Source organism: Candoia aspera, chromosome 12, assembly GCF_035149785.1.
Source record: "Candoia aspera isolate rCanAsp1 chromosome 12, rCanAsp1.hap2, whole genome shotgun sequence".
NCBI lineage: Eukaryota > Metazoa > Chordata > Lepidosauria > Squamata > Boidae > Candoia > Candoia aspera.
This window is the reverse complement of record NC_086164.1, coordinates 2,645,569-2,672,084: the sequence shown is the minus strand read 5'-3', so window position 1 is coordinate 2,672,084 and position 26,516 is coordinate 2,645,569. Positions and strand designations below refer to the sequence as shown.

The 26,516-nt window shown below is 45.0% G+C and overlaps 1 protein-coding gene across 3 annotated transcripts in view; it reads left to right on the top strand.

Moving 5' to 3' along the window:
• The window catches only part of FGF13 (fibroblast growth factor 13), a 128,113-nt gene that overhangs the window by 79,400 nt on the left and 22,197 nt on the right, over positions 1-26,516 (top strand). Inside the window, exons 1-2 of one of the 3 annotated variants that reach the window (XM_063313588.1) lie at positions 13,066-13,386; positions 25,384-25,494. In XM_063313588.1, the coding sequence (XP_063169658.1) occupies positions 13,353-13,386; positions 25,384-25,494 (145 nt within the window). In that variant the 5' untranslated portion in view covers positions 13,066-13,352. Of the gene's footprint in view, positions 1-13,065; positions 13,387-20,920; positions 21,199-25,383; positions 25,495-26,516 lie in introns of those variants that run through there. The other 2 variants (XM_063313586.1, XM_063313585.1) reach the window with 2 other exon arrangements.

Below are 26,516 nucleotides of genomic sequence, written 5' to 3'. Positions count from 1 at the left end.
TTCCTCCCACAAATTCTTGGTTGCTGTGTGATTTCTGGTCCCTGAAACTCATTCCTTCAAAAAGGGAGCTGTGTTGATAGGTTGAAAGAAGTTCAACTGAACCTTCCAAGTTTTTAACTGAACTTGGAAGTCCATTTATGGCTTCCAAAGGTGGAAGGCACTTGACTTGTGCACTGCCAGCAAGTTCTAAATTTAGCCCCTATTGCTCATAAGAACTAGCACTTCCCTGTTCGGATGCCAAGAGTCCCATCTTTCATTCTCTGCCTCCAATCCAACAGTTTTTCCATCCCTTTCCAAGTCCTTTTGTTTCAGGGGCACCAAGTGGCCTCTGAATCACTTTGTACAGAATTTGAAGCTTTTTGTGCTCCACTGATAACTGTCATCCCTTTAGGAACTTTACAGACTTTCAAGATGTGCTGGTCTTAAGAAGCTTTAAAGCAGGGAAGAAGTTCAGAAGTCAGGTATTGGTAATGTAAGAAGGGAGAGGACAAAATGACATGTTTTTAAGGACTTAAAGGCCTGGTTCACACATCCCACAGAACTCACAGTTTGTTTAACTGCATTTGGCTAGGTCTAGATGTAATATTGCTCATGGTTTGCAAAGCACAAGGATTGCGTTGCCTCAACATTCTAAGCCCAAACTAAATCTCATGAGGCCTAAATGAATTATTCAGCCAATAAAGGCCCAATGAAAGTGTTGTCCATAACTGGACACAGTCCTCAAGGTGGGATCTGACCAACTTAGGATAAAGAGGAATGATGACTTTCCATGGTGACTTTCCATGGTTTGAAGTTCAACACCCTTGGAAGGTACCAGCAGGGAAAAACCCAGATTTGGGGGTGGGGAATGGGTCAGCCCAATAGTCTTTGGAGCAGCCCCTGGGGAATTTTGTGCCGTTGATGGGTGCAAATGAAGGAAGTGAAAAAGTAGCTGTAAGTCAGTTACAGGGTTTCAGTAAAATGCATTTGGAAAAGAAGATGGACAAAGGAGATGTTCTTAACTAAATAGTTGAGTTGTCTGATCTAGTAGCAGCAGCACATGTCATCATCACCAGTACCTTCAAAGAGGTGCACAAGATGTACAGGAGAACTTCACTTTCTCTATGCCAGTTGTCTCTGGTTATGACCAAAGTAGGGGTTGAACTAATGTGCCTGGTCCAGCTATTCAATTCAGATTGAACCTTTGTGGCTGGCTTCACCCATCATGTGAAATTATAATGTGGTTTGTTCAATGCACTTTATAGGTTTATGGCTCTACTTTAAATGTGGATCCAATTAACTGGTTTATTTAACAGACCATAGTCAACCACAGCTTAGTGAAAACGTATTTTGAACATCGTTCCTTAACTGGGTGCAATTGTGGCAAATTTTAAATCAAATCTAGAGGCATTCAGGCCCAATTCTACTGTAACTTGGAGAGGGAAAACAATTATCTACAAGATTGACTGAAATCTACTGTGAATCTTCTGTTTACATTCAGAGAATGCTCTTGAACAAATTGATTCTCTGCTGCTACTTCCTGCTTAAGCATCTAATGGAGGGAGATTTGCAAGATCTGTTGACTTCAGTGAATGCTCCTAACAGCCTGATTGCAAAGGAAGAAGAGGAGAGGAGGCAAAATACTAATTTGTAAGCTAGGATGTTCTGCATAGAATAGAAGAATAAGGAACTAAGTAGAGATAATACCCTCCCTCTCTCTGACATGCCCAAGTTTGATTTATGGTATTGCAAAGTAGACTTAAGTTTTACAAGTGGTGTGGAATGAAGAGTGGCATGAATAATAAGCATCAGTCTACAGTGATCAGTCTACAATGGGCAGGATGAATTTGTGAATCCAGTTTGTGGCTGGGTGATGTTTGGTCCTTGCTGCTCAATGGGAGATAATCAGCTTAGGCATGCATTGTGATGACAGAAAATGCTATAGAGCTAGAAAAAGCCATCCCAAGAATGTAAGAGTAGCCATGCTGTGTTAGGATAAAGCTGGCTGGGGAATTCTGGGAGCTGCAGTCCACACATCTTAAAGTGGCCCAGGTCAAGAACCCCTGCCCTAGACTAAGTGGTTGTGCAGAGAATGGGAATGTAAGAAACAGCAGCCCCTTTTTTGCCGCAAATCAGGACACATAATCCAGTGTCCTCTAAATCTGAGGATGCCTCTAAAAGAAGGTATTTCCTTTTTCAAATAATGTTTATTTTTTAAAAAAAAAAAAAGGTGGGGGGGGAACGAAGGAAGGAGCTGTGTGAAGTAGACAGCAAGGGCATTGTAACTTCTTGTTAATCTTTTGGCCAACTCGTCTGTTTGGCTGGACCAGACTGACAGATTTGTATGAGCCCAGAGTGCTATTTCCTACTCCTATGGGAAATCATATTAAGAAATCAACTTCCTGAGAATAATAAGGTTCCATTTTGCCATTAGGATTAACAGTCCCTTTTCTATCTATCTGGCGCCCAGTAGAACGTCACTCTGCAGATCTTTGACTGTTTGCATTGCTGATGCCTTGTTCAGCAAATTTATCCAGCCAACATCTACCCTGCTGCAATCAGAACAACTCCTGGTAGCTCGCAGTTTATATATATGAAAAAAGAATAAAACATATCCATGTTCAGATTAAAACCAATCACACTAACTGCACCAAAATCCCAAAACAGAGACTAATACACAAACCCATAAAAAAACAAAATGTAAGAAAAAGGCAAGAAAAACACTAAAACAAGATGGTGTTCCATATAGACTTAAGAAAAAGCAGCTCAAATAATTCTATTTTTTACATTTTCTGAAAAGCCAGACAGGATCTCTGTCAGGGGACTATCCCACAGCAGCTGCAGAAGAGCACCGCCTTCTAGCTTTTAAATTCAGCTTTCTGAACCTCTCAAGAATGTGAAATTATACGTAGCTTCTCCCTAGACCAGGGTTTCTCAACCTTGGTAACTTTAAGATGTCTTGACTTCAACTCCCAGAATTCCCCAGCAAGGCTGGCTGGGGAATTCTGGGAGTTGAAGTCCACTCATCTTAAAGTTGCCAAGATTGAGAAACACTGCCCTAGACATTTGAATAGGTCAGGCCAACCCTGATGTGGGAACACTTCGCATATGAGCCAGACTACTGAGGAACATATTAAGGAGTTTTGAGGCACATTTTAAATGGTGCCCTCAATTCATTTAGTGAGTTGGTTGCTTTCCACTGTTTATATCCAGCCCTAATCGTAAGAGACCCTAGACCAGTGCTTCCCAAACCTGGTAAATTACCCAAAATTGGGTACAAGTGTTTTTTTGGGGGGGGGTAATGATTAAACAAACCCATTACCCAACCCCAACAGGGACATTTAAATTGACTTGAAGTGTTTTACCGACATTGGGTAACAGGACTTTCAGATAGGTGGTTTTGGGTAATGAAGGAAAAATTTGGGGAAGCCCTGTTCTAGACAGTGGGACACAACATATAGTAGAAAACCAAAGAAATAAATTAGCCACATGTAAAGGAGGTGCCAGAAACACCTTAGGGCTGGAAGTATGTATGGAGAGAATAATGTTCACTGTTTGCAAAAAGCAAGCAAGGTTGAGGCCATCCATACCTCCAGTGGGGCCACCAGTGAGAAGGCCTGTCACCTGCAATCTCACAAGGAGCATCTCAGGGTTTATGAAGCATGGACCAGGCATGGACCATGTCATGCCAGAACATTGAGCTTTTTCACCCAAGAATGGAACCCTCACGTCCCAGCAACAGGGAGAGCAGTAATGTTGGTCATACATTCATTCATTCATCCATCCATCATTACCGCTCTCCCCATCAGATTTCCTCCCTACTCGAGACATTTTTCAGGGCATCAACTCAAAGCCATTTAGAAAAAGAAAAGAAAAATACCTAGTTTGCTTTGTGCTGGGCCAAAGAATGTGAGTCTCTCTGTGTTCATCTATTTGTGCAATGCTCCCATTTGATGTTCCAAAGGCCCCAGAGAGCTGTTGTGGCCTCTGCACATAGGAATTGGCTGCGAGAAAGTCAAGGAATTGTTTTCTACATGTCTTCAGCTTTGCTCAGCCAGCACGCGTTACCACACGTTATCTAGAGATTTTGTGATGCTGTGTGTATGATGGGTATGATAGATTTGTATATGTTCATTCAAGGCAAAATGCAGAATGTGCTATTTCATTCCCCGCATCTGTGCTGGATCTTCCTCTGAAGTCACAGTTCATTTGCGATGTTCACACATAGCTTCTCAGGCTAATCTTGCCTTTTGCCTAGATAGCCATTAAACAAGACTTTATCAATGTGATGCTAGGGACCTTTATTTTCCATCCATCCATCCATCCATCCATCCATCCATTCATTCATTCATTCATTCATTTGGCTGGTATGCTGGAGAATGGAAGGAGAGGGATTGCTCTGTAAAGTCACTGATGTCATTAGAAGAAGAGCTTGTAAATGACACACCCTCCGTGCAGACATAGCTTGATACCCGCATTAAGCGTTACATCATTGTGTGTTAAGCAACCATGGGATACATACATTCCCAAGTATGAAGGGGTTGGGGTATTGCTGTAAAGTTGACAGTCCTTCAGAGTTTGTGACAGATGGGGTTGTCTGGTAGATGGAATCTTGAATGGAATCTTCTTCCCACCCACCTCCAGCCTCAAATACTTAATAGAGGCATCGCAAAGGTTCATCAGACACGAAATCCATTCAGCCGTTGAGAGAAAAAAATTGCTTCCTCTGTAAGATTCAGACTTTCACCTTGGTGCAGAATGGAACTTTGCCTTGTGCAGAAATAATAGAGAGAACCCAGGGGGAGCATAAACTGAGACTTGGCTTTGAAAGAGAATGATAGGTAATTTATGGTGAATGGAAAGCTTTCCACTAGCTCTCTGCCAGGGATCTGAATTGGATTCAGTCCCAAATCCTGACCTGAATCAAGCCATGGCAGACCAATTCTGTGATTCCACAAGCTGAAGAGAATGCTCTGAAGTCGCCAGCAGTTGCCCAAGGGAGCCCCAAGGAGCTTGATGCTTCTATGTCCTCTAGTAGCAGTCATAACACTCCTCTTAGAACCTTGAACAATTCTGGAAAATAACAGGCTCATTCCCCAGTGCATCCCATTATAAAGATCATGTAGCAAGTCATGGGAAATCCTTTTGTCCACTGGACCTCTGGAGAACCATGACCAGGACAACGTGGGGTGAAATGAATACTTAGTCTAGCCTGTTGAAGGCAGAACCTTACACTGTTGTGAGACTTCAACATGTTATCCTCTTTCTCCTGTAGAAACAGTGGGATTTTTTAAAGAAAAGCATTCCCCACTTAGATTCACGGCCATGGCCCACTCTCTCAACCTCCTCTCCGTTGATAGCCCAAAGTGGTCAGTCGCTTAGCAGCGGAGTTGTTCTTGTGCTGGAAAGGGGACAGAAGCGGTGCCTGTCACTTTGATCCATCTTGTCAAGAATGCTCCTGTAACGCATTTGACAGATGGGCTGGAAAGAGCAGGCTGGGGGTATATGTGAGCCTGTGAAATCTAATTCTGAATGATGGGATGTTGAGAAGCAAAGCGTTCGTGACAAAGTACTGTATGCCATGAAGTTTTTCAGTTCATCAGTACCTTTGATGGACTATGTTTTGTTCAGGATGAGAGCATATTACTTTCTGTCCCCATCTTTCCAAATAAACTAAGCCATCTTTCTTGGAGAAAGAGGTTCATTATCTATACATTACATGCAAAACTGACTATGCGGTGTGTGTGAAAAACTAGTGGTTAGGAGTGCAAGCAACTCTTTAGAGCTGACAGGAGGGAAGGAAGGAAGGAGGGAGGGAGGAAGCCATTAAGGGGGGCACTTAGAGAAGAGAAGGCTTAGAGAAGAGACTACATGATCCAGAGACAGAAGGAAGCCCCAGAAGGAAATTTTTATCCAGTATAAGATGGGATAAATAGAGAGGAAGTTGCAGAGGCTTGTCTAAGTCCCACCTTCATAGCTTGCTCCTTCCTTCTTCCCTTAATTCCCTTCTCATACCTTTCCCAAAGTCAGCTCAAAAGTCCTCCATACCTATCAAGAAACAGGAGCATACTTCTAACATCTCTCAGCAGTCTGTGAGCAGACTATTTTGAAGGATCTGACTGCATCCTCAACTTAATAAGAAGGTCTGGAGAGCGGTGAGGCTGGATCAGGCCAGAGGCCAGCATGTCGTGTCCCATATTGGAAGCTCCCAAACTGTGGGAGACTGGGCAAAACCGGGAAAATGAACGGAAAGACATGTGGAATATTATGGGAGCCTCTTCCATTCATGGCTCCCAGTATTTAAGATATGCTGCCCATCTTTTGAGAAAGGGTAAATAATCCTCAAATCAGTTGTCTTTGATGGCTCTATCTTCCATGTATTGGTTCAGTTTCCTGCCAAAATCTGCCATCTGGTGGCAACATGTTCCAGTTATCATGATCATCATCATCATCATCAACATCATCTTAAAAATAAGTGCAGAAGAAACAAATACCAAATAATAAAAATATTCCAAATTACATTTTTTGTAAAGTTACAAAATTTCATTACAAACTAAGCAACTTATTGCACATCTCCACTTCTTGTTGCTTTGGTTAGACAAAAGGCAGGACAGTCACAGGTGCATTCAGAGCAGGCAGCAAAATGGGTCCCCAGGAATGACGCCAGGCCCCATTCAGTGTCTGCTCTTGGTGGCCCAGGTGAGGAGGGGGAGCACACGCACCGGCAGCTGGAGAAAATGCAACACTCATTTATTCGTTCGTGCCGTTGGTGCACAATCTCTACCGTCTCCATCCCCGTGGACTCTAGGCGGTTTACTGATGTTAAACAGCAATAACAAACGGTTCATTTTAAAATATCACAGAGAGGAACCTGGCAGGTAATAGTAAATAATAATGAAAGCACAGAGAGAGGGGATTTAAGACGTGCTAAGCAGCAGCTAGCTTTATTTGTAACTTGGGCTAACTTTTTCCAGGCCAAAGATTGCAATTCGGCTTGGATTAGCATCCCAGGGCTTAATTTCTAGAAAATAATGGGTGATTTCATGTCATGGAGAGAAATAAAAGTTAAACAGTGAATTATTTCACCTGTTGGTAGCTGGTGGCGGTGGTGGCGGTGGTGGTGATTCACTGCCTCTTCCTCTCAGAATTATTTTCTTTGTTCCCCTGATAGAGAAAGCTGTTGTCAAGTCATTTCTCAAACTGTATGGCTGCAAATCCCAGTCTTCGCTCCCTGTGCATTGCAAGCACATATGTGGGTAAACTCATTTCTCTGCTTGATATGCTGAGGAGTACACTCAGAAAAGTATAAAAGAATCATTCATATTCAGCATAATAAAATTTTAACAATCTGCTACCTTGAGCCAAATGCTAAAATTAGCATTTGGCTCAAGAAGGATAGGAAAGTATAGTTTTTAGCACAGTTACTTGCATATATTCATTGCTGGTTTTCAGAATCTTAGCTTGTGTTCAAGTTGTGAACTGTGAAATGCTTCACTTGCCAGAAATCAGCCTAAATAAATTCCTGGTCTCATTTCCCTGATTCTGGGCAGATAAACAGGTGGCCATGAAAAGGACACCGTGCAAAGATGGCATGATAAAGATGCAGATTCTTCAAGAGAACTGGGAACTTGTCTGACATAAAGGCAAACGACTGCATGTTGCACAAGTGTGTCTGAAGTAGTTACCTAAATTGTTTTTCAAAATAGAAACATGTATTTGTAAGCACATGCAGCTGTGGGGAAGGGATGCACATTGAACTAAAAATGGTATTTTGATGTTCTCCAAATTCACAAAAGATCATACATATTCCTTCCCTATCAATCTGGACTACAACTCATTGCCCTAATTGATTATCCCGGGTTGGAATTATGGGAATTGGAGAATACTGGCCAAAGAAAGAGATTGGATGCCCTCTGCCCAGGAATCCTATGACTGGGGATGATGGAAGATGTAGTCCACACATCTGGAAAGTGGGAGGTTAGGAAACACTGATTTTAGGAGGTAAGAAAAATATCGTAGTAGTGCGCCACCACCACCCCAAAAAAAGACGAAATGTAATTCATAGAAAAGGCTTTTTGGCACTGTGAAAAGTTCAGATTTCTTAGGAACTGCTGCCATCTCATGGTATTTCAGTGTATTAAACTGCAGTTCAAGAAAAAACCCCTCTGGTCACAGTTGCTAGCTGGTAGCAACCTGGCTGATGTCGGGCTTGGAAGCTAAGCAAGGACAAACCAGGTTAATATTTGGAGGGGAGACTACCACACCTCTAGCTCAAACTGAGACGGTTCAAAAATCAGCAGAAGAAGATGAGGACAAACCACCATTGTACTATGGCCAAAAAGCCTGCACAGTTGTCTACTTGAGCTCCTCGTAAAAGAGGCTTTATGCCTATGCAAGCACACACAGACACACATTTCCCATAGCCTTTGAGCAAAGCAAAGACAATGGGAAATCTCTAGAAATGAGCTCCTCATTTGCAGGATGTGGCCTTCACTAACCTCAGTCTTTGCACCCCTGTGGCTAGACAGTTGCTTGTCCCTTAGGGGTCTTTGTTTAAGCAAACGATGTTCAGATCCTGATCGTTCCATATTATTGGATTGCCTGGAATAGGGAGGGGAAGAGCCATTCTTGGGGCTGGTTGATTCCCTGGTTCTGCAGGGACCAGTTTTATGCCCTCATGGTTTGAATTAGATCCGCCAGGGCTTGGACTTCATTGCATTTTATGCTGACTGATTAATGGTTGTATTTATGATTTTATTGAAATTTTAATTTTTTTTATGGTGAACCGCCCAGGGTCCCCCATGTGGGGGAGATGGGTGGTGGTTAAAATTTGATAAATAAATATAAATAAATAAATTGGATCTGAAATAATATATCTGCGACATATTTAAGGCATATAACTGATTGCAATGCTGTCATCCAAACCCACTTCCACATTCTTTCATCCACCCTTCCTTCCTCTTTATACCTCTCCTTTATATTATATGCCATTATTATGACAAATATATGTTATCATCTTTGCAAGATAAAAAGAAGCTTGACTTTTGTAATCTGGGGAGTCCAAAAATTCGAGATGGGAGCTGCAATCACACAATTGAAACCTCACTGGTTTGGTATGTGTGTCACACACAGGACAAATGTACAGGGGTGGGGGTTCAATCACATGTTCACGGCAGCCCTTGTGACTTTTTTGAACCCCCCCCCTCAATGAATGTCCCTATTTATAATATGCAAATAAGCTTCACTTGATGGGGTCAAGGAAAATGAAATGATAACAAGGAACATAATCTTTAACAATCTGTAAAACGAAGCGCTTAAATTTTCCCCATAACCTGCACATTACACTAAAGTATCTACCAGTTCATTTGGCTTTTAAGCTGTTCCTTAGCTAAAGTTCTGGTTTTAAGAAGTGATTATTAGGGCATCTTCTCATAGGGATCATAGTAGTTGAACCTGGATGTCTCCAAAGCATGGGTGGTGAAGAAAACATCTGGACCACCAGGAGAGAATGCATTACGAAGGTTGAAAAATGCTTCCAGCTAGAGCCATTAGCTAAGAATGAAAGAATGAAGCATACCTAGAAAAGAAGGGAAGGACTGAGGTTGGTGCATTGCTTACAAACGAAGGTCTCCAATAAAAAGGATTTCCTTGCATCTCCAATCAAAAGGCCATAGAATAAAAGAACTTGGAATGTATAGCCAGAGGTGGGTAAGAAGAAGATCTGGTTCCCAATAGTTTCTTTGGCAAGTAGACCCTGGTTCCCTCAAGGATCAACTTGTAAAAGAAACTGTTGTGACCCTCAAGGGGCTAAACTCCCTCTCTTCATTGAATTTGTTGCCAAAAGTTGTCCCCTGTGAAACTCAAGAGGCAAAGTAGAGAGAGAAGAAATTGTTTAATTAGTTCAAGTAAAGGTCCACCACCTTGGGCAGAATCTGATCCCAGCAAATGAAGACAACCTGAAGAGACTGAGATTCTCTTTGTCAACTTCTCTGGTTTCATTCATGCTGCTAAACTCTGAACCAGATTCACACAACTAACATTGCCCATCATCTAGCAACCATGCATCTCAGGATGAGATTCTGAATTTATTGCCAAAAGAAAAAGAACGTGATTTAAAAAAAAAAACTTGCAGTTTCTAGCTTTTTGAAAATCTGGTTTGGTAGGGTTTGGCATTGTTAGCTGCTTCAGGTATAAAGCTGGGGTATAAACTGAAGTTATAAGCAAAGAAAATACGTAAGAACATTTGGACTTTTACTATGTTTTTATTTCCTCTTCTTTCAGTACGTGAACACATCTTCAAAACTTAGGTAATTATCTAACACTATTAATCTAGTCAGATTGATCAGAATACAGAATCCCAAAACATTCAGGTCAGAATGAATCTTTCCAAGGAATGCAAGAAAACACTATACTAATGTGGAATTTTACTGTGGGTTTTTTATTTATTTGGTCTTACTTAATATACTTCCAAACACTGAAATACGATGTATAGTTGACTCAGAATTCATTCCTAATATTGAAATAAAATAAAATAGTAGGCCCTACATTTTACAGAAACATTCACCTTGAGTTTTAGCAATCTTTACCTGATGGGCAAATTGCCATTTAATAAAGCCTCCCAACGAGGTGAAAATTTAAAAAAACATTGATCATATGTTCAGATCCCCAAATAAAATGCATTGATAAATAATCGTAAGTATGATTTTGCTACTGGTGATGGGCTACTAGCAAACTATTTATTGTTGCATTAGCCAAGAAGTTGAGTTAAATGCCCACCAATGCTAAAATTTTGCCTGTTTATTATCCTTGCCAAAATCAGCATTAAGTGAGCAATTATTAAAGCCTTGGGTTTTTTTTAAAGGCCACAATTACAATCTATTGCATGCACTTCATTCACCACCAGAGAGCAGAATGGGACCAGCAGCTAAATTTGAAAGAAAGAAAAAAAAGCATCACATATAGCTACTATTACTAGAAAGTAACCGGAAGTTGGTTTGTCTGGCATTTTTTCCAGTTGTGATGGGGCAGGGAGGGCAGATAGCAAGATCAGATAGAGGCCAATCCTCATTGTAGCTGCACAAATCCTAAGCTGTGTTTCCTGGTTTCACCAGGCAAACTCTTGTTATTTTCATCATTGTTAATATTATGCCAGCAATTTATTGAGATGGAGAAAAAAAGAAGGAAACAGCAGATCAAAGGTTGCAGATCTGAGTTGCAAAAATCCCACTGACTCTTGGATGGCAGGAAAAACTGAGCAGAATCTAACTTTTTGCTGCCAAAACCATAAGAAAAAGAGAGAGGAGGGGGTGGCCCAACTCTGCTGAGCTGGGAGCTTCCCTTGACTGTGCCTGTTCCACCCCACACCTTTAACAAACTTGATTGTGGAGTCCTTGGTGCTCTCTGAGCCTTGTTGTTTTCCTGCAGACATTTCATTGCCAGACTAGGCAACATCTTCAGTGCAAAGATGTCCGCACTGAAGATGTTGCCCAGTCTGGCAATGAAACATCTGCAAGAAAACAACAAGGCTCAGAGAGCACCAAGAACTCCACAGTTCAACCCTGAGCTACAGATATTCATTTGATTGAAACTTGATTGTGTTCAGTACAGCCACCAAATCTGGGTTGCAAAAATCCAAAGGATCACTAGAAGGCAGCATCCCTTTTGCTTCAAAAAAAACAAAAACAAAAACTCAGACAGCCACTTAATGGTGGCATCTCTTTAGTGCCATCCAAAAGTTGTCTAGATCTTGGCAGCCAAGGCATGGGAGTGCAAGGAAGAAGGAAGAGAAATCAAGTAAGGAGGATGCACCACCACCGCTGGTCCTGCCCTCTTTTCCTCTTGCATATTCTGGAGCTTGGTGGTCCCTGTTGCCTGGACCCTTCTTTTTTTCACTCTCTTCCTTCCTGCTTGTGAAGGAAGAAGAAGAAAGGTCCCCAAGTAATTTTTCTGACTCTTTGGGGACGCCGCTTTCACGACGTTTTCCTGGCAGACTATAGAGCGAGGTGGTTTGCCATTGCCTTCCCCAGTCATGAAGCTTGTGAAGGAACAAGGGGAAAAAGAATGGACACCCCAGATCTTAGCTGAACAAGTCTTCCGAGCCAGTAACTAATAATAGTCCATATGGCAACTTGACTTGGCCCATTGCAAAAAGCACAGACTTTGATTCAATGAGTCCTGGCTTATATGTATGCATCAATGTGCGTTTGGGAATGACAGATGGGCTTTGGAAGAGAAGAAGAATTTACAACAACAACAACAACAAAAGCACAAGGCCACCTTGCTTTCATTCTATTTTAGGACATCCAAGGGGATAGTCATGACCTTGATGGTGCGTAGGTTTCCCTTGACAAACGCAAGATTTCAAAATGTGGCCAACGTAAATCTTTCTCTCAGTGTTGTATCTAAGGCAGAACTCAAATCTTGGTTGATGATGCCTCCCAAAAGCTTTCAATGTCACTTCCAGAGGCCCTCCAAACTTTGCCCCCAAATTGTCATTGTTGATGTGGCAGGAAAGGAAGTTTGTTAAATATATGGAGAGCAATCCTACCGACTCTTTAATCAATCTAACTTGATTGGATGACTGACATGTAGACAGGAAGAAATAACACGTAGTTGTTATCCTGGCCCTGGGGACTTCTTGATCCTACCTCTGCCTATTCTGCGTGTGTCCAACCCTGGAATACATCCCAAAAGTGTGTTGTCCCCAACACAAGTGAGCTGTTTGGCCCTCAAGAAGCTGTAGACCCTGGTCTCTGATACACCATTGGCAACACCCAGAAAAAGAAGCATTAAAGTGGCAATTCTCTCAGGAGTTTTGGCAAACATGATTGCTGAAAATGTTTACAACTGCGCTCATGGATCATCAATAATTCAGCTTAAACAAAACCAGCTTGGATATTTTTTTTCCTCTAAAAGGCTTTTTGGGCTGTTCAGTTTTCTTTTGTCTTTAAACGGAAACATTAAAAAGAAAAGGTCTAAGATACCAGGGGATCTGGTTACACTGATGGGTAATTTTCCTCCCTCGTGATCTTAGATGGGCAAATAAAATCCAGCATTTGCAAAAAAAAATATCACACTGAAGCCAAAGCAGTAGCAGCAACAGAAGTAGCAGAAGAAGAGGAAGCCAACGTCGAAGACGCATCTCCAACAACTTTGCCAGAAGACAACTTTTTGAAGCCATGCATTTTTAATGCGCGCTGAAAGTCGTAATGGTCTTCTGCTCCTAATGTCCATTAATGATCCATGTATACCACAAAGATGTTTCTGGCTGGTACCTTGGAGAATACTTTCAATCCATCTTTGAACTTTCTCTGAGCTTGCTCGCAGATGCGGGCTGCAGTTGAAAGGGGAAGCAACGGCTCCTGAGGAAAAGGATGGCGGCATTGGGGATACGGAAGTCCTATTCGGGTAAGGAGGAAGGAAGGGGGAACAGAAGTGTTTTAGAAAGGGGATAACTTAGGGGAATGAGCTGGGCAGATCTGTTGCATCTGAAAATTGAATGAGAGCACCAGATTGAAGTTTCTCTTCATTTGTTTAGTTCTTTGGAAGGAGGGCATATTTTACACCTTCTGTTTTGATCCAGAAGCTCCATCAATATTATAATAATAATAATAATGGTGATTTTGTCAGTGCTGATGGTGTTCAGGTGGTGCTCCAGATGTTACAGAATTGCACCCAAGGCGCCTGTTACGATTTGCAAAAGGCAGCTTTACTTGGAACAGCTGATATCCTGTGATGATACCTATAATATTATTAAACAACAACATCTGCCTCTCCCAGGTCCTTGGGAAGGACTCAGTAGGTGGACAGAAATGCCAAATCCAGTCTAAACATCTGGCTGACTGTGTGACCGACCATAATAATAGTAATACCACCAACCAGCCTCCGCCAGAGTACACAAGTGAGATGGCAAATTTGTTCCCCAATGTACCGACATGCCTTGTTTTTGGCAAAGCCGAACTGTAGTTCTTAATATATTAATATTAATTAATTAATTAATTAATTAATTAAAGATATTGCTGCACATTTACCTGTGAAATTTACACAGCAAGGAAGGCTTTTCAATCATTAAGGGAAGGGCCAGATCAAGCCAAGGACCCCGTTGCTGGGGTTGGAATTCTATTGCATCCTCCAGCTGTAAATTAGCCCAAACTTGTTTGAACGGAAATGTTTTGTGAGAATTCTAGATGTAAACATTCATTGCAACAATGTGGCACCCTACTATGGTTGGTTTGTTGTGGTTGTTGTTTGGTTTAGTTAAACTTTCAGTGCAAAGTAGCAGGGGTGTTTCCTGGCCAAACAGACTGATTCAACTGTAGCGACATTGTCACAATATATTTCTCGAAGGCAAACAAAAAGCATCTGGCTTTGTGAAACACTCAAACGACAGGCTGAACCAATGGCCTATGATGGAAAGGGTACCAACCCCCCTCCCTCAATATATATCTTTTAAAAAAAATAATGCTTGGTCATCATGACAACCAGTGGAATATCATAACATCTTACATACAAATCAGTCATTTTCTCAATTTTTATCTCCCACAACCCTGCTTCAAATCCTGTGCTTTATTTAAAAAGGAAAGCTGTGATCAAACTAGAAAGCGAGAGCCCAGCGGTGTTGCCAAAGCAGCTTATACCCTGTATCAAGTGCGCATTACAAAATAAATAGTATTAAATGGGGGGGGAAAAAGCTTGATATTGGGAGCCAAATTCTGCCAGGCAAGTTATATGATAGCAGTGTCATGGTAGGAAAACTCAGCTTAAAGGATCATGTTTCCTTGACCACAACACTTATTGGCGAGAAATAATGGCTTTCACAGAGCCAGGATGGTTGGCTGATCTTGATCCCTAGTTGGAGGGAAAGAGAGTTAAATTCAACAAAGTCAGGTAACTTAGGCTCCAGCAATGCCACCTCCCCTGATGTGGTGCTCCCAAGACATGTCTGAAGATCTATTTCGATCATCTCCAGCCAGAATAGGAGTAACAGCCCAACCCATCCAGAGCACACTCATTCTGCAATCATACAACCCCGGGCATTTCTCTTCACAAATAATTCCCATTAGTTCAATTGGAGTGGCTGCCATTCAAGCATATAAAGGCCGACAGCCTAAACACTTGCTCGAGATTAACTTCACAGGTTTATGTCTAATCAATCGGTGTGGGATTTGTGCTGCACCAAGGCAAATCCTCGCTGGTATTGTGAGCGCAGCGTGCCAGGTTGCACCCTGATCTTTCAACTTAAAGTATTCTTGGAGTCAAGGTCAAAGAAGACCCCGATGTGCAGTTTTCTTAGCAACAGCATGGAAGTGGTTTCCAGCAGTGTTATTCTGAGGTTTGTTTGTTTTTTAATTTCCCAGTTTATCCTTGGAATTACCTTGTGGCACCCTATCCAATTACTAATCAGGTCTGCTTAGCTCTTTGAGATGAGCCCAAAGTAGCATGATACCATGAGTGGTATTTTCTAAAGGTCCTAAGAGGGGAGGGGATATGGCACCCAAGTGAACTTGGAATGGTTTGGGGGAGGGACAGAGAGGGTATTCAATAGGAAAGAGGTGTTTCCGTGGGCACTCACTTGGCATTGACCAACATATGTAGGGTAGGGTGGTAACTGAATGAAACAGACTACCCATGTCTAGAATGGAGGCCTGAATTACTTCAGAAAAACAAGCATACCTTTGACTTTATTCTCTTACATTTGGCAACTCATCCAGTAGTAAGGATGACCTGGGATGTTGCTAATGAAAAGGGAACCAATTATAATTTGGGCTTCTGAAACATGGGCTTTTGTCCTGAGCATTTCTCTGCTTCATTTATTCATTTATTTTATTTAATCATATTTGTACAGCCACCCGTCTCACACAGTGACTCTGGCCAGCGCACGTAGTAATAACCAAAAGTATATTTAAAAAAAACATTAAAACAACCAATTTGGATTAAAATAAAAACAAGATAAAAACAAATCACACAAAATGGCAGCAACGCCTACAGAGAGTGCATTCCATTAACCATCAGGCAGCCATCTAACAGGCTCCAATCTGTCATGGGATCACAAGCTAGCTAACAAAGCCGTGTTTTAAGGGCCTTCCAGAAGGCCAGCAGGGTTGGGGCCAAACTCCTTTAGGAAGCCGGATGTCCCTCTCCAGATTTATATGTGTCCTGATATGTTTTATTTAATATTCAACTTCTTTGCTGAAGTGGGGGGAGAGGGAGGGAGCAGAGGGCATGGCCTTGAGGGACAGGAGAGAGAGTTACTAAGACAACAGTCAGATAAGAGAGGCCTGAGTCCAGACCAAAAAAGTAATCTGAGTAAACATCCCAGACAAGCTCCTCCCCTGTTCACCCAAAGATAAAGGGAGGGAGGGAGAAGTGCATTCAGACTTGCAAGATTCTATTACTATAGCTTTACGATAAAAGTAGTACTGACCTACATGGCATTAGTTTCCTAGCCTGGTCTAGCTTGAAGGCCTAACACTCCCATGCAAATCACTGATGTATAGGCTTTGAGAACTGGCTGATACTTTAGCCTCACAACAACCTTGCAAAAGAGGTTAAGCTAGAAGGTATATACTGTATTGTGGTTGTCCAAGGGAGTACGGTGAACTCCTTATTGAGCAAAGATAGAGAGCCGGGATTTTGTCCTGAAAGCCTGATCTGTTCCGCTGCACCAGGGCTCACCAGATGTTGGCATCAACGATTCCTTTTCAAAACAGAACCTTGACTCTGTGCATTATGAAAACCCAGGCACCCCTCTCTCTGAACCATGCTTTGACTCTGGAATGTGGTTCTTAACTACCCTTCATGAAGAGCAAGTGGAGAGATTTTCCTGTTCCTAATCCCAGATTGGGATGTTTCCGCTGGATGTCAAACCAATTTTTCTATCTTATTGACAGTCTTGATTTCCAAACAGTTTTCAGCAAGGAACTCGATTGTGGGCAGGCAGATTGGCTTTGGAACAGCTGCATTCTGTACTTTGATGCTACTTCACTCTTTCCAGCAAAAACATAATGGGGAGGAACACAAGACCTCTCTTTCAAAGTTCTCTGAAGTGCCTACTCTCAAACATTCTCATCCGGGCCACGGCCTGAGAATGCTGGATGGGAATCAATCTGCTTCGTGTTGTTGTTTATTCGTTCAGTCGCTTCCGACTCTTCGTGACTTCATGGACCAGCCCACGCCAGAGCTTCCTGTTGGTTGTCAACACCCCCAGCTCCCCCAGGGACGAGTCCGTCACCTCTAGAATGTCATCCATCCACCTTGCCCTTGGTCAGCCCCTCTTCCTTTTCCCCTCCACTCTCCCCAGCATCAGCATCTTCTCCAGGGTGTCCTGTCTTCTCATTGTGTGGCCAAAGTATTTCAGTTTTGCCTTGAATATCATTCCCTCAAGTGAGCAGTCTGGCTTTATTTCCTGGAGGATGGACTGGTTTGATCTCCTTGCAGTCCAAGGCACTCTCAGAATTTTCCTCCAACACCACAGTTCAAAAGCATCCATCTTCCTTCTCTCAGCCTTCCTTATGGTCCAGCTCTCACAGCCATATGTTACTACGGGGAACACCATTGCTTTAACTATGTGGACCTTTGTTGTCAGTGTGATGTCTCTGCTCTTAACTATTTTATCGAGATTTGTCATTGCTCTTCTCCCAAGGATTAAGCATCTTCTGATTTCCTGACTGCAGTCAGCATCTGCAGTAATCTTCGCACCTAGAAATACAAAGTCTTTCACTGCTTCTACATTTTCTCCCTCTATTTGCCAGTTATCGATCAAGCTGGTTGCCATAATCTTGGTTTTTTTGAGGTTTAGCTGCAAGCCAGCTTTTGCACTTAATCTGCTTCGTATCCCCTTCCAAATCTTCAGGAAGGTTTTCTTTCCATGGTTAAAGGTCCAGAATTCAGCAAATTCGTTAAAGAGGTTGGAGGAATATTCTAAGGGTGATGGATCCAGTGATCACTACCAGTGAAACAGACTGGGGGTGGGGAGGGGGCTTGTAGGCCACAGGCTAAATGCATGTACCAGTACAACCAATAATGATGTATCAGTTGTGTGATTGCATATCTCTAGGTTGCATAAATAGAAGTAAAATGTGACTTTAAGTTGCATAGATAGAAGCATAATGATCAGATCACAAGAAAGACCCTAGTTATGTTTGACTTTGGACATGCTTCTCTTATAGCATGGACCTATTTTAGAAAGGAACCAGAAGGATGGAAGGTGTACTAACAAAGTGAGTAACAACTGGTGTGGTCACCATCCTCAAATATGTGAAGGGCTGTCCCACAGACAAAAGAGCAAACTGGGTCTTTGGTGTAGGTTTTCATGGCTGGTATCTGTTGACCAGTGTTGAGCTTCAGGTTTTAGGGACCGTCTTCTAGACAGCAGATTTCCTGATGTTTCACCGGCCAGCCACAGTTGCTGGTGAAACATCAGGAAATCTGCTGTCTAGACCACGGTCACTAAACCCTGGAGCTCAACACTGCCCACACTGAGTCTTTGTTGTGCTAGAATAGAGGTATGACCTTGTGTTGCATTCCTCACCGCTTCTTGCAAGATGGAGGCAGATGGCTACATCTGCAGAGGCACAAGTCCTGCATCAGGATGCTGCCGAATTCCCATCTGCTGTAGTGAGCCTAGCCAGATGAAGCAAGGTCGAAATTCAACAATACCCAGAAACCAAGACATGTATTAGCTCCTTCTCAACCATCCCAGAATGTAGGACCCAGAATAATCAGGCTCCCTTTGGTGGCAGTATTAGAGCAGATGCTGGACAATCTTTCTTTTGGAGATGCTGTGATTTGGATCCCTGTCTTGGGCAGACAATTGGACTGTAGGAGTAAAAATGCTGGGTGACCGTATGACTCCCCATGGCTTTGGAAGGCATGAAATGACAAGTGATGCAGGCTAAACATTAAGGGAGAACTTTCTGATCATAGAAGTGAGTGGGTAGTGTAACAGCTGTCTTAGAAAAAGGTGGGCATGAATGTTTCAGAAAGGAAAAGAGAAGATGGGTGGACAGCTAACACTGGGGCATTAGCAGTGGGGTTTCTGCATCGGAGGAGGAGAGTCTAGGCCAGTCTTTCTCAACCTTGGCAACTTTAAGATTTGTGGACTTCAACTCCCAGAATTCTGAGGATGGGTCATTTGTGAGAGTGCGCACGTAATGATGGAATGGCCGTGTAAACCCCTAATGTGGATAGGGATGAGAATCGGGACTCGGTGGTGGTTGCGGAACCTTGGAGGATTTGTGGCAAGCCTGAGGGGGGAATTTTGCTGCTGGCCACCAAAGATGTTGTTGTTCCCTGCTGATTTTGGCCGGTGAGAGCCACAGTATCTGACAGATAAAACAGCATGGTCCCCTGTGCTGCCTGGCAATGGAAAGGAAGACATTTGCAGAAACAGAGCAGGAGGGGAGGAATGGGACCCTGGTCACAAGGGACGTCACTGTGAGGGTCGCCAAGGGCTGTCCAGGTCTCAGAACCCCTGGGAAAGCAGATGTCTCCCTTCTCTTGGGAGGGGGGAGATGCTTTTGGCTCACTGCTGGGGCTGGGGAGGCCGAGCCCTGGTGTTGGGGTGTTTGAGCAACTTTCCCATCTGCTTTCGCCCCGCGGGCCCTTCTCGCCTTCCTTCCGGCTGTTCGAAGAAGCTCTCCAGACGACCTCCTGCTCCGGGGCTTTTCCAAGCACACCCGGGCGGCCTGGGGCTCCGGCTCCTCACCTCTCTCCTGTTTCCCGGCTCCCCCCCCCCTCCCTCCCTCTCTCTGTCTCTCTCCTACCCGCGTTCGCCTGTGGCTTCCCACGACCCAGGGATCACCCCGGCCATGCCAGCCCTGCAGCTTCCCCAAAGCCTTCCCAGTCAAGCCACGTTGGTTTGAGCGTCTGTCTCGGTCTGGCTGTTCTGTTGCCCCAGTTCGGGGGCCCTCCCCCTTTTCCGAGAGGCGTCTGGGGGGTAGGAGGAGAGCCTCCCGGTCGCGCCTCTGCCTTCGCCGGGAGAGAGCCTCCTTCGGACCGCGCGCTCGCTCTCTTCCTCCTCCTCCCTGCGCACCGAGCCCAGCTTCTGCATTCATGCCAGAGGGAGGAGGAGAGAGCAGAGCCGCCCGGGGCGTTTGCCGCGTCGCCTCCTCCTCTCCTCTCCTCCCCGCGCCGCGCAGCGCCCGGCGGAGAGCGCAGCCTCCGTCGCTCGGCGCCGCTGTTGCTGCCGCTGCTGTCGAAGGAAAAGCCCGCGCGCCCGCCCGCCGCTCGCTCGCCTGTCGCCGCCGCCTCCTCCTCCTCCTCCTCCTCCTCCCCTCCTCCCCTTGCAGAGCGCGCGCTCGCCATCCAAAAGACGCCAAAGCCTCGCTCTGTCCGGGCGCCTCGGGAGAGGCTGCGGCGAAAGCTGCCCCGCTGAGCAGGACTCTGGCCAAGCTGGCGCTCCCGGGGGACCCGCGCGGCCAGGGGGACGACGCGCATCCTTAGGGGCCGCTCTCCGGAGGAGGGACGCGAGGGCGCCGGTCCGGAGCCCACCCTGACCCCCTTCTCCGGGCCGCGGGGTCCTAACAGGTTGCCTGCTGGCCGGCGGACGGACAGACGGAGGCAGGGAGAGGGCAGACCCAACTCGGCCGGGGGCAGGCGCCGCCGCCGCCGCCGCGGAGCGCCAATGCTGCGCCGGGGCGCCCGAGCGCCCTCGGAGCCGTCCGGGGACCTGTTGGCTGTCCCGCTCCGTCTTCGCTGAAGGCAGAGGAACTTGGCGGCCCCGGGGCCAAGTTGCGGGAGCTTCTCCCCCGCGCACCCGCGTCGCAGCGGCCGGGGCGCGGCGGCGCCGCCGCCTTTGGGGGAGAGGGACCCGTCCCTCCCGCGCCCCCGCGCGCCCGCCCGCCGCCCAAGGGCGCACGCCCTCCCTCCGCCGCCGTCCTCGGCTGGCTCCGGGAGCGGGGAAGGCGGCCCAGCGCGCCGTCCCGCCGCTTCCTTTCTCGATTCCGAGGGGCGGCGAGAGCAGCATGCTGGGGGCCTCCCCCGCAGGCAGCCCCCGCAGCCCCGCCGAGTGACCCTCCAGGGTGGCGGCTATGGCGGCCGCCATCGCCAGCTCCCTGATCCGCCAGAAGAGGCAAGCGCGGGAGCGGGAGAAGGCCAACGCCTGCAAGTGTGTCAACAGCCCCAGCAAGTCCAAGACCAGCTGCGCCGACAAGAAGAAGCTCAGCGTCTTCTCGCGGGTCAAGCTCTTCGGCTCCAAGAAGCGGCGGCGGAGGAAACCAGGTGAGGCTGCGCCCGGCCCCGGCCCCGGCCCAGGGGGCGAGAGGCTGCCCGGGGGTCCCGCTCCCTGTCCTGCTGCCGGCGAGGATGGTGTCGCCGCCTCCCGGGGACGGTGGGGAGCAGTCCCGCCCTCCTTCGCCCCAAGCTTTGGCCAAGGGGGGGCTAACGCGGGAGGTGCTGCAGTCTCCGTGCGTTGGGACGAGTTCCCCTGGCCCTCAGGACCCCGCTGGGTTTTAGCGGGGTGCGTTGATCCGGGGGGGTCAGGGGTCATGCCAAGAAGCCCCGAGGGTGGCTTGAGAGAAAGCAGCTCCCCCGGGGGCTCTCAGGAATCTAGTTCGTGGAGAAAGCTGGGCCAGTGGTCCCTGGGGTCCAGGGCTGTGCAGCCAGGTGACCTTTCGCTTTCCGTGGTGAATAGTCAAGGATGAGGTCTATCCTGAGCTGCAGGAGCAGGGGAGGAGGTGGGGACCTTCTGTGGCATCTCCAGATGACCTCTCCGGTGGAGAAGCCAGAGGCTGAAGCAGGTGGGAGCCAGCCAAGATGCTTGCATGTCGCAGCAGCAATGCGTTTTAGGGTCTGCATCCCCGGGGACTTACCAGGATCCTTCTCCTTCAGGTGGCGAGCCTTGGGCTACCTGGGGCTTTGGCTGGACTCTGAGAGAATGGCCACTGTTTGATGTCTTCGTTCCTTCTCTCCCCCACAAGTGAGCCAAACTGTGAGGGAAGCCTTCTGCCAAGCTGGCCCTTTTCTTTGCCTAGACCAGCTGTCTGGACCCTTCAGTGGGTTAGGGGAGCTGTAGTCCAATTTATCTGGGCTGGGGAGATAGTGAGGCCACTCCAATGCTGCTTCTTTGGGTCTGGAAGTGCAAAAGACTGGGGACAGGTCGTACCTGTGCCTCTTTTCTGAGGGGCCTCCCCTCCCCAAAATCAAGTGGGGCATCTTTGTAAGTTACAGCTGCAGTGCTGGAGGTCCTGTGGGGGGGGGCGGCAACAGTCCCGTAGCCATACAAATGGATGGTGTCTGAAAGAGATCTGGGATATTGATCCCACCCTCGGTGAGATCTCTTGCAGAAGTCAGATGAAGCCCAATGGTTGGTTGGTGTCATGGGATCATTGCAAGACATGGGGGCAGCTGGTCATGTTGATGGCTTTGGAGAAGACCCAACCATGTGGAAGATGGGTCCAGTCAGTGGATGAGATGACCAATGGAGCCCATGTGCAGGAACAGTGAACTTTTGTGCACCAGGAACAAACAACCAGGAGGTCGCTGTTAGGACTGTATCTCACATGGGTGCCCCAAAGGCGCCTTAGGGCTGATGCTCCACAGGAGGGGAATGACATCACATGTTCCACTGTGTCATTTGTGTGATGATTTCACAACACACATGCTGTAATTGTGCCTTGTCCTGGATGCCTAGCATTAAACTTACATATATACATTTCCAAAAATGCCATACTGACAACAACATTCACAAGTGTCCTGCATGAAAAACTACCCAAGTTTCATCTTCTTTCCTATTCAGAATCCAGCAAAAGGTCTCAGTTGTTTACATCACATTTCAAACATGCAGGATTTAAAGATAAGCAGATAAGTATAACCTGGAGAATTTCAACCCCTTCGGCTGGTGCTTTTACGTGGGGTTAAAATAAAAATGAAAGAAATATATAGTTCTCTTTCTGATTCCCAGCCACCTCCTTTCCTCTTCTGCTGCTCACTAAGTACTTTCTTTTGCTAGGAGACAGAGCTTCTAAAAAGAAAAAGAAAAAAAACCCTTGCTTTTATATTTGGGGTGGGAATGAGGTGATTTACCAGGAGATCACCAGAATTTTGCAGAAGTTCAACAAAGATTTCGACATTCTGTCCTGTGTTTTTAACAGTAGCAAAACCCTTTTTCTCCCTCACCCAACCCTATTGCATGAGTAAAATATAAATGCTAGAGAAACAGAGGGAGCAGGTTTATGTGTAAAAACATTTTCATTTAAACTACCCTTTTTTTTTTCTAAAGAAGGGGCAATCCAAAACAAAGATTTCTGAAATGTCCATAGGAGGAAAGAAATGTCTTCTGAGAAATGTTGGCTTGGCTTTGTTTCGCATATTAAATGATTTGCAATTCCAGAGTTGCCAAAAAGAAAACCCTCTGATAGATGCAATCATACACAGATTTACACAACGTGCCTCTCACCTGGTCACAAGTGGTCTGCAAACAAAAGCATTGTCTAAAGATGCTTTGAAAAGATGGACTTGCGAAGGGATTTGAAAAGAGAAATGGTGGAAGGGAACAGAAATGTGAGCTTCATTCCCCCTCTGCCTGAATGCACAAGAGAATGAGTTCTAGATCTGATGGCAACTACAGGCGATTTCAGTTGTTACGCAGCAACGAAATTTGCCGTCCAGGGAATGCTCAACCAAGAGCTGCTACTCAGCTGCCCTCCAAGGAGAACAGCTACATAATGCAAGTGTTTTCAAAACCTTGTTTGCCACTTACTAAGAGATACACAACTTTTTCCTGTCACAGCCATCCTCGGAAAAGCAGGACCTGAATCCAGGTGAAGGACTAGATGAGCGGTCATTTCATGTTCATTTTGGATGGATTGCGATTCAAGAGATTTAATATTGTTACCCTCCTGGCATGCATTTTATTATTTGCCCTTTGGGTCATGCAAAACATTTTTTGGGAGTCTTGGGGGTGGGGGTGGGTTCCCTAGGGTTTCCAGAAGCCCCTTGCAACTGAGGACTCACACTCTAAAGCTCTATTATAGATATTTATGTTTTAAGCCTGCTCTCTTCCTTAAATGTAAACCTAAAATAAGTTGTGCTGTGGGGTGGAAATCAGATTAACAGGATCACTTGGTCAGTATGCAGTGTTACGGTTAACACAGCAGGATTGTTTAAGGACAGCGGGATGTGTATATTCAGATCTTGCATAGGTTATACGGAAAAGGTTATTTTTTTTTGTGGTTTGAGGATTGAACCTGCTATTTCTTTTTACTGGAATTGGTTTGTGCTATTATAAACTGGGCTTGATTTCTGATATAAGACAGGTCCTCATATCAGGCTAACTATGAGGCAAGTCTTGGCAGTATTTTCTGGAAGGAAATTTCCTTTGATGTTATACATGAGGGAGGGTCGAAGTTCACTTCCAGTCCTTCAAGATCCTAGAGGTATTCCTATCTATTTGGTTCAAATGAGGCCCCCGTCTTAACTTCAGATGTTTCATTCCAGCAGGATTAACATCTATGGTGTTCTAAGTGCAGCTGCAGGGCTTAATAATTGTGTCAAAAGGCTGCCATTAATGTTAGGAGGACCATGCAGAAAGTCAAATATTGAAGTATGGGTGAATTTCCCCACTTTGGAGATGGTTGTCTGCAAAGGTTGAGACTCTGGGATGAATGTGGTCAACAGCCAAAAAAAAAAAAAGATTAGCATGTTTCCTGACCAGTAGTAACCATCACATTTTGTTTGCAATCCTAAGATTTTTATTCTTTAAGGTCACTACCCTTGAGTTTTTGGACATGGTCGACCTTTGACTGGTGCCATCAACCTTTGTCAGATTTCAGGCATTTGTATAATCTCTTTTTCAGGTTCAGAGGTCATATTCACACAGAACACTAAAGTCTTGGTGGGTCTTAGGATTTTATTGCCTGGTCCACAATTGGCTGGATTCACAGACTGTGCTGCTCCATAAATAAAGGTTTATTAACCAGAATGGTTAGATTCATACAATGCTCTAAGCCTCAAACAAGCACCTGGCTATGCTGTCACACATTCATAGGCTGGCACACCATATGCAATCATCTAGCAAGCATTTTAGCAAGTATTTCCCTGTTCCTCTCTTAATGAATCTCAGCTCATTAAAAAAATTAGGTTTTCTTCTAGCTGGTGCCTTTCTAATCTTAATAGAAATCCAATCTCGCGCTTTCAGCCATGTAACACGTTGCTGGAATTTTGATCCTCTGGCCAAGTTGTTCAGGATTTAATGTTATCCGCGCTGCTTCATACCCTGCAGATCAGTCGCTGTCCGAGGTGCTGATTTAATCTTCCTCTCTCAGTATCTCAAATCGTAGGGAAGTTTCTAATCCCATCTCTTTCTTCTTGAAAAACAAGACAAAGCTTTTTGCCTGCTTGCACCAGACATGAATACAGAATTGAATTCAGAATTCTAACCTTTTCTGCTTGTTTGTTTCCTTGCAGAACCCCAGCTGAAAGGCATTGTAACAAAACTTTACAGCCGGCAAGGATATCATTTGCAGTTGCAAGCAGATGGAACCATTGATGGAACCAAAGAGGAAGAGAGTACCTACAGTGGGTATATTATTACAAATGAAAGAGCCCATTTGCTTTGTTTGTGCAGTCTGCTAGTCCATACGCGTGGGTTTTTGAAAGCCAGGCTTACTTTGAAGTTGACATAACCACTGTATTTATGTTTGCTGTTGAACCTGCAGAAAAGAAACACTCAGGCACCAGATAAACCAGCAGAGGTACTTATGCTTTCTGCAGAACTTGCCCAAATGTTATCTCCATGGATATACAGTATGAATGAATTCATCATCGGTTTCTTTTGGATTGGGTTTTTATTGTCTGATCAGTAAAGGTTCCTTTCCCATCCAGTTTTGCCTGGCGTAAGGCCATATTGCTACTGTCATTTCAGAATAATGAGAACTAAATGCTCCCACCTTATGTGGTGGTGGTAATTAATCCTAGTGGCCATTTTGTTTCCATAAATCTTGATCTTCCGTTCCATTCGTCTCCCTTCCCCTTCCTCAGTGTTATGGGCTGCAATGAAGCATCAGTATATTCCAGTAAATATGACATGTATGAATTGGGGGGAAATAGCCCTTTGAGCGTGGCAGTGCACAAATTACAAAAATATTTCAATTCTTCCCCTCAAATGCAAACCCTCATTTACAGTTTCAGGAAGACAAATTTATACTTCTCACCCTCATAATAAACTTGAAATAGAATTGTCTGCTCCCCAGGTTCTGAAATTCAGAAAGATATAAGATAGCCATCTCTTTTGCACAAAATGTTTCAGATGTTTTCTTTCCCTGCTGTTCTCCAGTAAATATGGCAGTGGAATCTGGAGAGGGCCCAAAGGAAGTTACCCTGTCAGCCTGTATCCCCAACCAAGATTAGGAGACCATCTTCAGCTTCTATTGCATATTGCATGTTTCCATGGAAGTAAACAGCAGCCAGATTTTTCTGGACGTTATGCAAATGCCTTTTCTGCTACCTCTAAGGGTTCTCAAAGCACTCAGTTACAAAGAACAGCTGTTTCTATGCTGAAGGTCCCACCTTCAGTTCCCAACCCTGTAGGAAGGATAAGG